The sequence below is a fragment of the Anas platyrhynchos genome, chromosome 3 (assembly GCF_047663525.1).
Source record: "Anas platyrhynchos isolate ZD024472 breed Pekin duck chromosome 3, IASCAAS_PekinDuck_T2T, whole genome shotgun sequence".
NCBI lineage: Eukaryota > Metazoa > Chordata > Aves > Anseriformes > Anatidae > Anas > Anas platyrhynchos.
This window is the reverse complement of record NC_092589.1, coordinates 89,878,301-89,891,769: the sequence shown is the minus strand read 5'-3', so window position 1 is coordinate 89,891,769 and position 13,469 is coordinate 89,878,301. Positions and strand designations below refer to the sequence as shown.

At 37.4% G+C, this 13,469-nt stretch overlaps 1 protein-coding gene across 4 annotated transcripts in view; it reads left to right on the top strand.

Moving 5' to 3' along the window:
- The window catches only part of SMAP1 (small ArfGAP 1), an 85,402-nt gene that overhangs the window by 38,113 nt on the left and 33,820 nt on the right, over positions 1-13,469 (top strand). For 2 of the 4 annotated variants that reach the window (XM_038176565.2, XM_027455024.3), the window contains exons 5-6: positions 148-222; positions 3,696-3,776. In XM_038176565.2, coding sequence (XP_038032493.2) covers positions 148-222; positions 3,696-3,776 — 156 coding nt within the window. The remainder of the gene's footprint in view (positions 1-147; positions 223-3,695; positions 3,777-13,469) is intronic. The other 2 variants (XM_038176566.2, XM_038176567.2) reach the window with 1 other exon arrangement.

The window sequence follows — 13,469 nt, the reverse complement described above, 5'->3', positions numbered from 1 at the left end:
TTCTGTGTTGTATGTTTTTTTTCTGTACTCTCAAAACTATTAAAAAAGAATGAAAATCATGTCTTAGCTGCCTCTGTTCCCCATCCACCCATTTCCCACCTATTCTTGCTTATTTTCCTTCTCATTTCTTTCCTCTATTTTGTACAGATATCCTCTTCTGATACTGCTCAACCTTTGACATCCTCTCCTCTGCAAGCTGCTGCTGAGAAGAGCAAAGCAGAGGTATATTGGGTTTTCTGCTGTAACTCTTGTCAAGTTATCTAATCTGCTCCTTTGCACAAATGTTTGCATTGCTATAGAGTAATTTCAGTGAGCTAACCAGGTAATTTGTATTGTTAGTAATACTTCAGGCATTTAAAGTACTTCTCTCCCCCCTCGCTTCCAGGGCTTGATAAATTAAAAGAACTGATAGAGTGGGACAAAACATATGCATGAGTGATATGTGCTAACATCTACGTGTTGAAATTCAGATTTTACGTGTCAAAATTCAGATTTTGCTCTGGTTTAGTGTCTCAGAGCTGTGTGGAAAAAACTTTTTCATTCCAAGCTAATGGGCTTGAGTGACTTTGTCCTTTCTCCTCAGGAATAGTTCTTGATAACTTCTTAATATTAATTGTTTCAGAACCTAAATGATCAGTGCTATTCCAGCCAGTGACTTCAGTCTCCTTGGAGATGAGGGTCATGGAATTAATTCTGTATTTCTGTTAACTTACGTGGTTTTAATATCCCTTCTAGTTGGGGTATGTGCGCGTGTATTAAAGTTATATTTACTGTGTAGAAGGACCTTTGAATTTTCACACATACCCAGGTAGGGGATGAGATATCATTTGCCTGAACGTCTGGTAAATGTTACGATTCATAACAATAATGAAATGCATATTTTTAAATGTGAATGCTGGGTTCTTTTGTGTACTTCACTCTAAATTGAGACTGTATACAGTATATGAAAAAAGTTATGATCTAAATGTATATCATGCTTTTTTCTTCTAGATAAAGAAAATGCGACCAGATGTTATAAATTATTTTAGTTCAGCTATATTTGACATTCATTAAAATTTAAGTTAGTGTCATGGACAAGACCACAAGCCTTGGGGAATGTGACATGCTTTTAACGTTGTAGCAGGAATCTCAGCTGCCATTCTGTAACTAAACTCACCTTTCATTTCCTAACCTCCTCTCTTGTATTCCAATTTAAAAGTTCCGCTATGTCACTCGTATACCGTGTTGTTGGAAATGAATCTGGGGGGAAAAATGAATGATTTTTGCTTAGAATTTAGGACCAGTATAAAGACAATTTCACATTATGATCTTGATAGTGTCTTTTGACTAATTTTGCAAGTAATGAAACACTTGAGTTGAAGTTCTGGCATGAATACAGCCTCTGAGAAATGCTTTTATTTAGGCTGAATTCATTTTTATCTAACGGAGCTGAAGCAGAAAGCTTGCATATTGGACTTGTGAAGTGTGAAGATGAAGTTATGGGTTTTTAAGTCCTCAGTGAAAATGTGTTTAGCAAAAATAAAGTCTCTGGGAATTGAGAGAAGTCCTGTGGGCTTTGTGAGGTGTGGAGGTGGAAACACGGGTGTACAGTTTGTCTTCACATCTTCACTATGAAGAACGCAGGAGTTTTATAAAGGCCATGAGAGGCATTTCTTATTTATATTTGGTCACCTTTATGGAGTGTTTGCTACATGAAGCACAATGCAAGCTCTCTTCTTTCCTGAAGTCTGAAAAATTAAAATTTTCTGATACTTCTCCCTCTGAAAGTGAAATTTCTCTAACAAAATATATTTTAAAAAATGTTAAAGTCAAACTGGAAATCAGGACATCTTGAAGAAGATCATATATAAAAAAAATACTCTTCTTTCACTTGACATATTGTAGTAAACTTATTGTACTCTATTTGAAAAGTAAGTACTGCTATGGTACTTCCAACAACCTTTTCTAAGAGAAGAAGAACAAATAGCATCTAAGACATAAAAGAGCTTCCATAAGGGAGGAGATTAAGTGTACTTAAATTATTCAACTTGAGAAAGCAGCGAGGAAAGGGATAAAAGACTTTTGGAAAAAGAAATTTATATTACTCCAACAGTGTATTTGTGCCCTATACATTATTGCAGTCACAGGATTTGGGGAGTGTTTAGAATGCAAGTTGGTGCTGGAATCAGTAATGCAGTAATGAAGGGAAGATTAAGCTTCGTTTGAAAGGCCTGGCTGTGCATTTGCAATCTTACTTCAATAAACCTGCAAATCTCGGGTTATTATGATGGCTTCAACATAAAACCCTTGTCTCAATACTTGTCCTGGTAAGCTTTTTCTTCTATACCTGACACTGCCACAGGTGAGGTGCAGTGTTGGCTGGTCCCCTGGTTTGGGCTGCATTTTGTGTTCCTAATAGTTCATGTTGCTTGACTGACAGCTGCCTGTGCTTCAAGTTGGTTTATGTGGTAGTCTCACTTTTCAGGGTCAGAGATTAAGTTAATACAAGATTAAATAATACACAGGGGTTACTTGGGTCTTGAGAAACCTCTGTTGAATAACCTCAATCCATCTGGTAAATACAGTGAAGCTTTTGAAAGCATTACTTGAAGCTGTGAAGAAAGAGTGTTCTTTGAGTTCCTTAAAACAAAAAGCCTGGTATCAGAGCTGTTTTATAGGGAACACCACTGGTGAATGCCAACCAGATTCACTGCAGTGAATCTGTTTGAAGGCTGCATTACGCTTGAAAGTTCCCTGGTAAAATCCTTGATCTGAGCCCTGGGGAGGCAGCAAACTGCTCTGTGAAGAGGGTCCGGCCTGCAGATGGGAGCCTCCAGTCCCTTGAGGATGGAGTCGTCTACAGCTACAACCTGCTGTCATTTCTTCACGGTGCCGGTCTTGGTGCTGCACTTGCTGTGAGGCCTTGGCTGATCTGACCGTAGAGGGAGAGTTTGCGTGGATGTCTCTTCTTCCCTCTTTGCACATTCCTCATCTGCCACTCCCAGAGCCTTGCACCTCTTCGGTAGTGGAAACCGAGCAGGCAGACAGCTCCTCTTCCAGTTCCATGTGGTAACTTGCTTCCACTCTTTCATGTCCCTCAAGGTGCTGCCTTGCTCCTGATGCAGATCAGATGCCGGGTTGGCACGTGCATACCTGAGAAAGCAGAGCATGGCTCCATTCATCTATCACCTTTTCAGATTCCCAGGTGCTTCCCAGTCTCCCCAGCTCTTCCTGAAGCTTGGCCACCAGGCAGGGCAATCCATCTGCCCAAGCACACCTCCTGTGTGCCCTCACCCTCTACCTCAGGGAGCAGCACCAGGCCCTCCCCACAGCCCCAGAGCTGGGTGGTCAGCACACGGCGACTGCTGCCACCACCATTAGAAGTGACGGTGTCCTGCTGTTTTGAACCAAGACTGCAAGATTTATAAAAATCTGCTTACTTGTACCTTTTGATAATTTTTTTCCATATTTCTGAAGCAGAAATTCAAGGCAGACTCTGATTTATGAAATTATGGATGATGCAAGGAAAGTAAAAAAAAAAAAAAAAAAGGATTTTTTGGTAGTACTATTTGAACAAAAGATACTTCTGGAATCAGAACAGATAAAAGTATAGCCTCTGTATTTTAAAGGGACTAGCTGAAGATTTTTCTGTATTCAGTATGTTTGCGAATGTATTGTTATTGAGTACTAGCAAAATGCTTTTATTCATTTTTCAGAAGGAAAAAGAAAAGAAGAAAGAAGAGAAAAAGAGAGAGAAAGAATCAGAAAAAACATCAAAACAAGTAGCAGTTGAAAAGGTAAGAATATTTTTCCCAGTTCCTTAAAAATTACACATAGTGTTAGACATGTGAGGACTTGAAAAAATGAAATTTTTAGTTGCAGAGGAAATAATGTATATACACATGCGCACACATGAATAGATACCTCGATAACCACATGAATGGTGTACTTAATGTTTGTACTTCTGCTTGCATACAGACATTGGTTGACCATTTGATGAGGAATGTGTTTGGTGGAGCAGGGAAGTGAGTTAGGATTTGTTAAGATTTAAGCTCAGATGATTCAGGTTTTCAACATGTACCATTAATATTCTTACATAGAAAATTTGCAGCTTTATTGAGCACAGTGTGATTATTTAATGCTGTCTTTCTTAAATGAATCAGTTTGAACAGGTGTATAATTATAAAATTGAATTACTAACTTCAGTCTAGGTAACTTGAAAGCATTCAACAAAATGTGACAGACAAACCAGCTTAAGCTGCTTTTTTCAGCAACTATATTAAAGCATAACGAGCAGTTTTAGCAACATAGGTACATTTAAAATTTCATGTGCACTGATGTACACTGCTTGTAGAGTTAATATTAACAGAAATGGAAGGGATAATTTAAGTATTAGATACAACAGTTTCTTCTGAGACAAATGTCCTCTCACCAATTAGGTGACTCCATTAGTATGTTCATATCTGCTGCGTAGTCCACAGAACACAGTGGGGACTCTGATTTGTCAGTTAATTTGCCAGTAGTGCTGTGTTACAACTATGAAAAGTGTGTATTCATAAATTATAATTGTGGGTATATTTCTAGTTCAGTTTTTATTTTATTAATTTTCTATATATTTTATATTTATTTTGCATAACCAAAAATAAGTACAAAAATATATGCATCTGTGGATGGGGAAAAAACCCTCCCCAATTTAAGTATCTTTTTTTCCGGAATTGGAAAGCAGTTTTGGAATAACAAAGCAAGTTTGTTATGACAGCACGAGTCTTCAGTGAGCTAGTGGGAAAGGATGTCCTTACACATATGGTAGGAGGTCAAAGCATGTTTAAGGGTGGTAATACAAATATTAAAATTATTATTTTTTGAAGTTTTGTAAAAGTACAGGCTTTTTGCATCCAGCCAAATTAAGTGTTTTATCCTCGTGATTAGAACAGCGTTGTTCCGTTGTATGGGCTAAAAATATTGCTGTGGTTTCTAAGTGTTAACTTTTTAAAGTCTTGAGATCTAGTGTTGGTTGTGGGGAGGGAGAAGTTGCTTTTGCAAGGGACCCTTAACCGTGTCATATGGAAAGATTTAAGTGAGAAGAAAGAACAGCAGTGCACAGTTAGAGCAGAGGGGCTTCCCTTACACTTGACATAAAGCCCAAATCAAATGCTACTGACAAGATTTATATTAACATGATTAGATATCCATGATCACGTCCCAACGTCTTTAATGTCTACTATCATTAGGTTACCAGTTAAATGATTAAGCAAGGAAAAGACGTATTTTGATTTTAAATGCTTGTGCTACAAAATGTGGCATTTTGTAAATACATCTGCATTAGGTAATAGTGCTGTTGTAGCAGCTGCAAAGTGTTTGAGCATGCAGTGCATTTTATTTCATTATTAATGCAACAGCACTGGTTGCTCAAATGAAACTCATCTATGTGTCTGTTTGATTTAAAAGATTCTTTAAGCTGGGGCTTTTCAAGGCTTTTAAGGATCACTCAAAATACACTATTTTTAGATACCACCTGTAAACGTTACTTTAAAATTGCAGACAGTTTCTAGAATCCAAGGGAAAGAGACCTATATTGAATGTTTGTGTTTCCATTGGAAAGTGGTGTGGTGAGATAGAGGATCAGAAGGTTTTTATTTATGTGTATAGAGTCATACATTGCTGTTTTTTTTTCATGATTCAGCTTCAGGAGATCATAAACAATAATATTTTTCTTAGTTTGACTAATAATGATGGACTTTGTGTCCAGTTAAGACTGACTGCAGGGTATCTTAAATGTTGCGTGTTGAATCAGTAGGAGGAGGATGGAGTCTTGACCACAGTATGATATTGCCAGCAACCACCACAAGCAGCAGATGGCAATTTATCCCAGTTCCCAGCTTTCTGAAGAAGGAAACAACTTAAGAATTCTTTGGACACTTCCTACGTGCAGTCACTGGTCACCTTCATCAGGCATCATATATCAAGTGTAGACATTCCAGGCTTGAAAAGTCAATAAAGTAAAAGCATGTAACCAAGCAATTGTCAGTTTTACAGGAATTTTGTTGATTAAGATGATTCAAGCAGTGTTTTAGCCATCCTACAGAAGAATCAGTGAAGACTGGGGGGGAGGAGGAGGCTTTAAGCTAGCAAAAAGTTGGAAATGAAACTATTAAGAAAACTTCAGATAACTTTCCAAAAGTGATGTACTTCTATGAGCCTTAAGTGCCTAGTGTCATTTTTATATCTTATACTGAGTTCAAATTTGTTAGCTTTGGAAATGAGTTTAAAAAAAAATGAAAAAAAAAAGCAAAATGTTGACATTCAGTGCTTATGTTCTGGTCTCTGCATCAAGGAACCAACTGATCTGCTCCTGTGGCTGCATATAAGAGCCTTTCACTGGTGACTAACTGATCTTTAGTCTTTCACAAGCTGAGTATCCAGCACTGTTTCTCTTGCATTTTCACATACTGCTGAAAGCTTATAACATGGGTTTAGTAAACAGCATTATTTCAATATTGTATAACTGTGTCAGGTAATTAGGAATTTCTTCAAGGTCCAAACGAGATCTTCTGCAGAACAGTGAGTAGCAAGGATACTTGGCTCTGACTCGATTTTTCTGGGCCGTTCCATTTTCTGTGACAAAATGGCTGGGTAATTTCTGTTTTAACAGGCTCTTACTATGTCAGCTGCAGAATGAGTCTAGCCCAGTGGTTAGTGGTTTATTGGGAATAGCCAACACTGTGGTGTTCCACATCAGATCCTGCAGTTTCTAAAAACCGGTGATGTTGCCAAGCTACTGGCAGTTGTAATGATTTATTTTCAGTCTAATTGAGATCTACCTCATGAAATCTTACTATGGAATAGTAATGTTGTCAGCCTTGCTGTTATTAATTATAGCTTCTGGTGCTTCATAAAGCCTGGTCTAGTGGTCTGAAGGTTTTTCACGTTGGTAATAGGCTGATAGCAGTCAGAAAAGACAGGGAGTTAGCTTTCCTCCGACGTGCTCATTTGATCCTCTAGTACTGTATGCTTGTTGATCATGGGTCTCAGTTGATAAAACTGTTCTTATTCCTATATAAAAAACTTCTTGTAACCAGTAGATATCAAAGTTTATACTGAAAGCTTCATTGATTCAGCAGTAGTTTGTGTCTTTCTAAAGATGATGTTTAAGACTTGCTAAAATATAACTAAGCTACCAATACAAACTACAGTGTTCAGTGTCAACACTCTTCAGTTTCTCCAGGAAAATTGAATAATAATTGGAATACTAGATGCTCAGCATACATGAGGTTATACACTAACCTATCATGTCAGGAAACTAGAATTTTATCTTTGTTTTTAGAATTTCTAATATGGGCCAAATATTTCAATTAGGGCTGGTATGGTAGTCTGTCCGGATTCCAATTTGTGTTTTAAATTACAGTAAATTAATCAGTAAAATTACTATTTCTGGGATGTCAAAATTGTACTCTGAGGGGTCAATTGCCTTTGTTAGATCATCTTTACAAAGGTTTGAAAAACAATTTTGGGGCGTTGCTACTTGGACAGTTAAAATACGATTATTGGCACACCTCGGGAAGATGAAAGTAAAGTCTGAATGTTAGTCCTTTTAGACTTCTCTTTGGCTTTAAGAGGGTGCTTTCCAAGAACAAATCATGCTAATTTTCAATGAAATATTATTTCCATGGTTTGAGCTAGAGCTTCTCGTAACACAGAAGACTGGCACGCAGTTTTAAATGGGAAGTTAAAGTGACTTGAAGGCCTCATGGGCTCTAACTATTGGCAGATCGTATTGGCAGTCAGAGGAGATGGGTGCTACTTTGCCAGCACGCTCATTTCACAAATTCATACCCAGATTTTAAATAAAGCAGTTCCAAAATTAAAGGGAAGTAATATCTCTGTATAAGGGTGGGCAGAGAACTGGAGCATGAGGAATAAAGCTCTTGAATTTCTAACTTTAATAAGGAACGGGAAATAAAATCTCTCATTTTGTGTGAAATTGCAAACTTCCTTGAACACGATAAATAACCACCTAGTAAGTATAAAGGGACATATTTCAGGAGTAAGGGACTACTGAAGGAATACTCTTCAGAAATCTGGCAGCTTATTCTGGGAGCGGTTGACCTAATGAGGCCTGGACTCTCTGGGGATATCTCGTATCCTCTTTTCCTTTCATTCACTGCCAGCTGATTCTGCTCAGAATAAGCAAGATGATGCTTTAAGGATAAAAGCAGAACTACTTGTCATGTTACTCGCTCAGTATTCAGGAACTCGCGTTTGTAGTGTCTCCCAGCAAGGTCTTCTGGCATTCATCAATTTTCAGCTTAAAGTCTTTCATTAATGTCTTTTCTGAAGCCGGCAGGGACCAAATTCTGCCATCTCCAGCACTCCAACACCACTCTTTCAGTGAATGCCCTTGTCTCTCAGAAACCAGGGTTCTTCTTCCCCCTCTCCTTGTGCCATTTCCACAGTTATAGACTTAAGGTTTCTTTTTTTCCTCATGATTTAAATAACCTTACCTTTACAGTTGCTTTGAGAAAAGATTGTAAGAAAACTGCTGGAACAATCACTATGCAGTTCTTCTTGACATGAAAACCAGGGACTGAGCACGTGGAGCTGGGGTGTCCAGCCAAAGCCCAGCTTGTTTGCGAGCAACAGAAACATGAATATAAATAGCAATATAAAATGTCTTGACTTGCAAGAAAAAATAAATGGGGCTACTCATGTGTTTCGTAATGTTTCTTAAGGGCCAACAGCAAGAGTAATAGCACAAGAGAGACTGTCATGCACGGAAGGAAATTTTTAGATGTTTTGTAAACGCAATTATTACTAAGATTTTGAATTAGCTTAAAAAAATCTGATGTATTAAGAGCCAGTTTGTGAAGGGAGAGGGAAGAAAGTCTGTAGTCTGCCACTAGTCCTGTGTATTCCACTGATGGTAACACAGGAAAATTTTTAATTTCTTTGAGAAAAACCAGCTAAGCTTTCAGTAGTCATCTTTTAAGCTTCATCGTCCTGCCCACCCTTTCATCAGCTGCTGAGTAGCTTTCCTTTGTCATTAATTAGTCCATTGCACAGTTAAAGTAGGTAAACTTTCCTAAATCAGCCACCACTTCTTGTTTTCCTTTTATGCCGAAGCTGATTGAACTGGTTCTTAGTTGGGGAGCAAAACACTGAACTCCTTTTTATTTCTAGCATTTCTACTGAGGAGGACTTCTTCATCCTCAGGAAATTGAATGTGTTCATTTTAGTCATTTGGTAGATTTGAGAAGAATACCTAGCCTAAATATTCAACTAGTGTGTAAGGGAGCTACCAAAGCCTCATTAGTAGTTTTTGGAGCTACCAAAGGAGCACTTGAGGTTAAGTCCGTGCTGCTGCTTCAAGCAGTGTGCACCCCATCCATCTCGTACCTGTTCCACTGAAAGGAGGGATGGGGTACAGTGCAACCTGGTCATTAAGGCTGCACAGAATGGAGTCAGGAAGTTGGTGTTTGGGGATAATCGAATGGAATCTGATCTCTGCAGAATCGACAGGAAACTCTTCGTCATTTGGCAGGACTTCTAATAAGTGAGGCCTATTAAGGATACAATACTTCATTTAGTAAAGGTACTTGTGTTGCACAATGCTTCATTTAGAACAGAACTTGGATTGAGTTTTATGAATGAGACTTCCTGAATATCGCAGTGACTAAGACCATTCTGCTTTTTGTTGTTCCAAAACATACATTATATATCCACCTGCAGTACAAATTCAGACAAAAATAGGCATAACCAGGCATGATTCTTTCAAGTTCAAGCGCTTCCAAAGTAAGGAAGAGAAAGTCCATGTAACTAGAATGTTCAGATTTTTGTAGGTTTCAATTTTTTTAGAGATTTAATTTTTAAATTAAATGAAGGAAATCTGATATATTTGTGTGCTAGCAATCCAGAACTTAGCCAGTAGTGATCTGGAAAACCATCCCCAAAATTACAAAGTTCAGTGAAGCCCATGGCACTGAGTGATTTCTAAGTGCTTGGATTCGGCACAGTATGGCTCTTTATGGTGTTTATTTTACAGACTTTGCATCAGTTGAAGGCTTTCATGATAACATTGTGATGATTTCTCTGTAAAATACTGCATATTAAGGGTTGTAATCTATTTTTTTTTGTGTTCACCAACTACTTGTGCTTTTGCAAACTAATAATGATATTCAGAGTTAAGTTTTTCATTCTCATGAACATATCAGGATGAATGTTTCTAAAGGACTGCAGCAGTTAACTTGATTAATTGAAGTACTGTTTGACACTGAGTGTAATTTGCTTTATTATATCGCATTTTGAGTTTGAAATTGGCTCTTATGTATAGAGTTGAGATAAGTGACAGGAATGGGTAAGTTAGAGGCTGTCTTTAAGTGGCAGTCAGTCAAATTCTATTTTTCTTTCCCAAGCTGAAGACTAAATTGCCAGCTTAATCTCTGCAGTAAGAGTAAGCTGCTGCCTCTGTCTAGGTAGGACCAACTTGCACCAAATGGCCAGTGTTATGGAGGTATTGACAAGTTTATTTGCACTTTACAAGTGCTAGCAAACCCCTCAAGTAGAATTGAGGGCATACATTAGCAGCTTTTCCACTTCATATGGCACAAACGGTGTCAAATATCCTTTCACTGAAGAGGAAGAACATATTGTAGTTGTTTGTGTTGTCCCCTCACCCTCCAAAGACAGGTAAAACTCCCACAAAAATCAGTCCATCCAGGCAAGTGAAGCAAGAGGACTATTAGTCCCTGTTGGCTGGAAGAAGGAAAATTTTGGTCTTCACTTAAACACCAGTTTGATGGAGGTGGTGTACTTAGGTGTTTACTTTTAAGCTGTAGGAGTATCTTTGACTTGATGGGTATTGACCCGAACGATAAAATGTAACTACAGAATTAAATCATTGATATTGTAAATGTTTTCTTGATATGATGATATGATTGATGAGATCTGCTAAATCACTTGAACAGTTATTCATGTTCTCCTAACCCTATAACCACAATTTTGCCTTCCTGAATGATTTCATTTTTAAGTTTTTTTTTCATTGTAATCTTACATAAAATGTTCGTATGTAAGCAATTGATTGTTTATCAGAGGAACAGAGAAACAAACAGGTTTTGCACTATGACTGTTTAGTCTGTTTTATATACATAGTGCTTGTCTCAAAATTCAAACAAAGTAGATTTGATTTAAAGCTCAGGAGTCAGGAGTAAGTGGTAAGACATAGGACAACCTGTTTCCCTTCCTCCTACTTCCACAGAGGGTGAAGTTTTCAGGCTTGTTCTGTTTTCTATGCTTGCTCTGCATTTTATGGACTTGTGCAGACTGGTTTTATATTTCTAATCATACCTTTCCAGTGTTTTGGAAGAGACCAGATTATTTTTGAGTTGTTTTGTTGCTTCTGTTCAATGGTTTACAACACGATTCTTCTTCCCAAAGCTGTGCAATTCATTTTTTGTGCAGGGAACAAAGGATTACTCGTGTTTAAGGACTGCTTTGAAAAATAGTCTTTATTTCACAGAAATAATCCGTCATGGGTATTATTATTTATTAGAGTTGTAGACAAAGATATTAAGAAATAAATATTGTAGGTAGAAGCAATTGAAAGAGAGCCTTGTTTTGTCATATGGGGGATGAGAGGGGAAGGACATTTGTTTTTTTAGTTCTGGAAAAAGAGCCACAGGAAGGGTATCACATTTTTTCTCTTCAGTGCAGCGTGCTTTCTCTGCATCTGCTTGATTCTCTCAACTCTGCTCCGTGGCATAACAGTGTTTTCACTTTATTATTTCTAAATAAATGGAATCTTAAAGCTATGAAAACAAGCTTGGGTTTGGGCCGCTTTGGTTAAATTTGCCTTTGTTTAATTTCTTAAACTATTTTTAACCAAAAGGTATTCTTAAGTATGCTTCGTTTTAGTTGATCCTCAGTTGTTTTTCCTGCATATGGAGTCAAAACCTAAAACAGACCTGGGTTTTGGGTTGACAATACATATTAACAGATGGCATTTTCAGGTTTCTCCTGCTTGCTTGTGATAAGCTTCATCTTTTTTCTGTACGGCCTTGAGACATTTAGGAAGGCAACTCACGCAGAATTGCTGGAATATGTTAGGCTGCAACTTTCACTTCCATGCATCAATTTTACATTGGAATAAGTGCTGAGGTACATTAGTTCTACTTTTAGTCTGTTGACATGATTTTACTTACAAATTCACATATACTTACATATATTTAACAAAAAGAAAATGTGCACTTAAATTAGCTTGAACTAAATCAGCGTTATTTGCAGATGGACTCTATCTTTAGATTAAAAACATCTATATGACCAAGTCTTACACATTGAGGCATTTGAACCATGGCAGCATGCATGATTGAAAGTGCAAATATGCAATCTCATGTAAAGCATATTATAAAAATTACAATACTAGTTAAATTGTGTACAATCAATCACGTGCAAAAACAAGTATGATGCTTTTACAGAAGTGGTACTGACACGCAAAATTGAATATAAAGAAGGGTAAGGATGGGATGAGATAGAAAGTTGAGAACAGGAAAAATAAATTGAATTTAAAGAATGTTGCTCAAAATAATAACCTTACCTTGTTTTGTATAATAGGCTTCATTTGTTTTTCTTACATAATACAAATATTGGATCATGAGCAAAGCAGCCAAGTGCCTTTGTGTTCGTTTTCATTTTACTGTGCTTAGGCTAGAAGAACGTGCTTAAAATCCTTGGGAGATACCATACTACAGTGTAAGGCCTTGAGATAGGACAACTGGGTAGCAGGAAGAGCTGTCAGATGTGTAAATCTTTCTTAGGAGTAAAGATGGTAACCTATTTTTTATAATGATAATTTTAGATGCCATTGGCTATGTTAACAGCTCCAATGTAAGCTTTAGTTTTTAGTATTTTTTTTAAATAGTGTGTTTTAAGAGTTTTCAACAAGAAGTTAACAGACACTGTCGTGAAATTTTCAGAGCCTTTCAGTGTAGGTTAACAGTTGACATAGGTATTGATTGTGCAGCTTTTTATTAAAAGGCAAGAAGGCTATTCACACTGAATTTACTATGTTTTGGTAGTTGCTCGTGACACTAGAACAATTGCATAAAAATCTTTATGGCTCTGGCATTAATCCTGTTACCTAATTATGTCTTCACACTTTACTCAAAGGTATTTGGAAGATACCGCTCTAGCTGTGATAGAGATATAAGCAAGACAAGGTAGAGAACAGGATCTTCTAATACAAGCTATCTCCCAGCTTGAGGATATTGTAGTTCATCCTGCAGACTTGGCTGCTAGGCAAATAGTGCATTTTATACTGTGGAGTAGCGTGGGTAACTTCTGCTCAAGATAACCTATGGATTTTGTCTTACGTACTTAAATCCTCAGTTTACACAGTCTGTACATATCAAATATCCTTTGCCTTCATTTAGAAACAGACTAACCCAGTGGTGTAGAAGAAATTGATTTGGTTGCATCTGAGCATAAATATTGAAATGGCT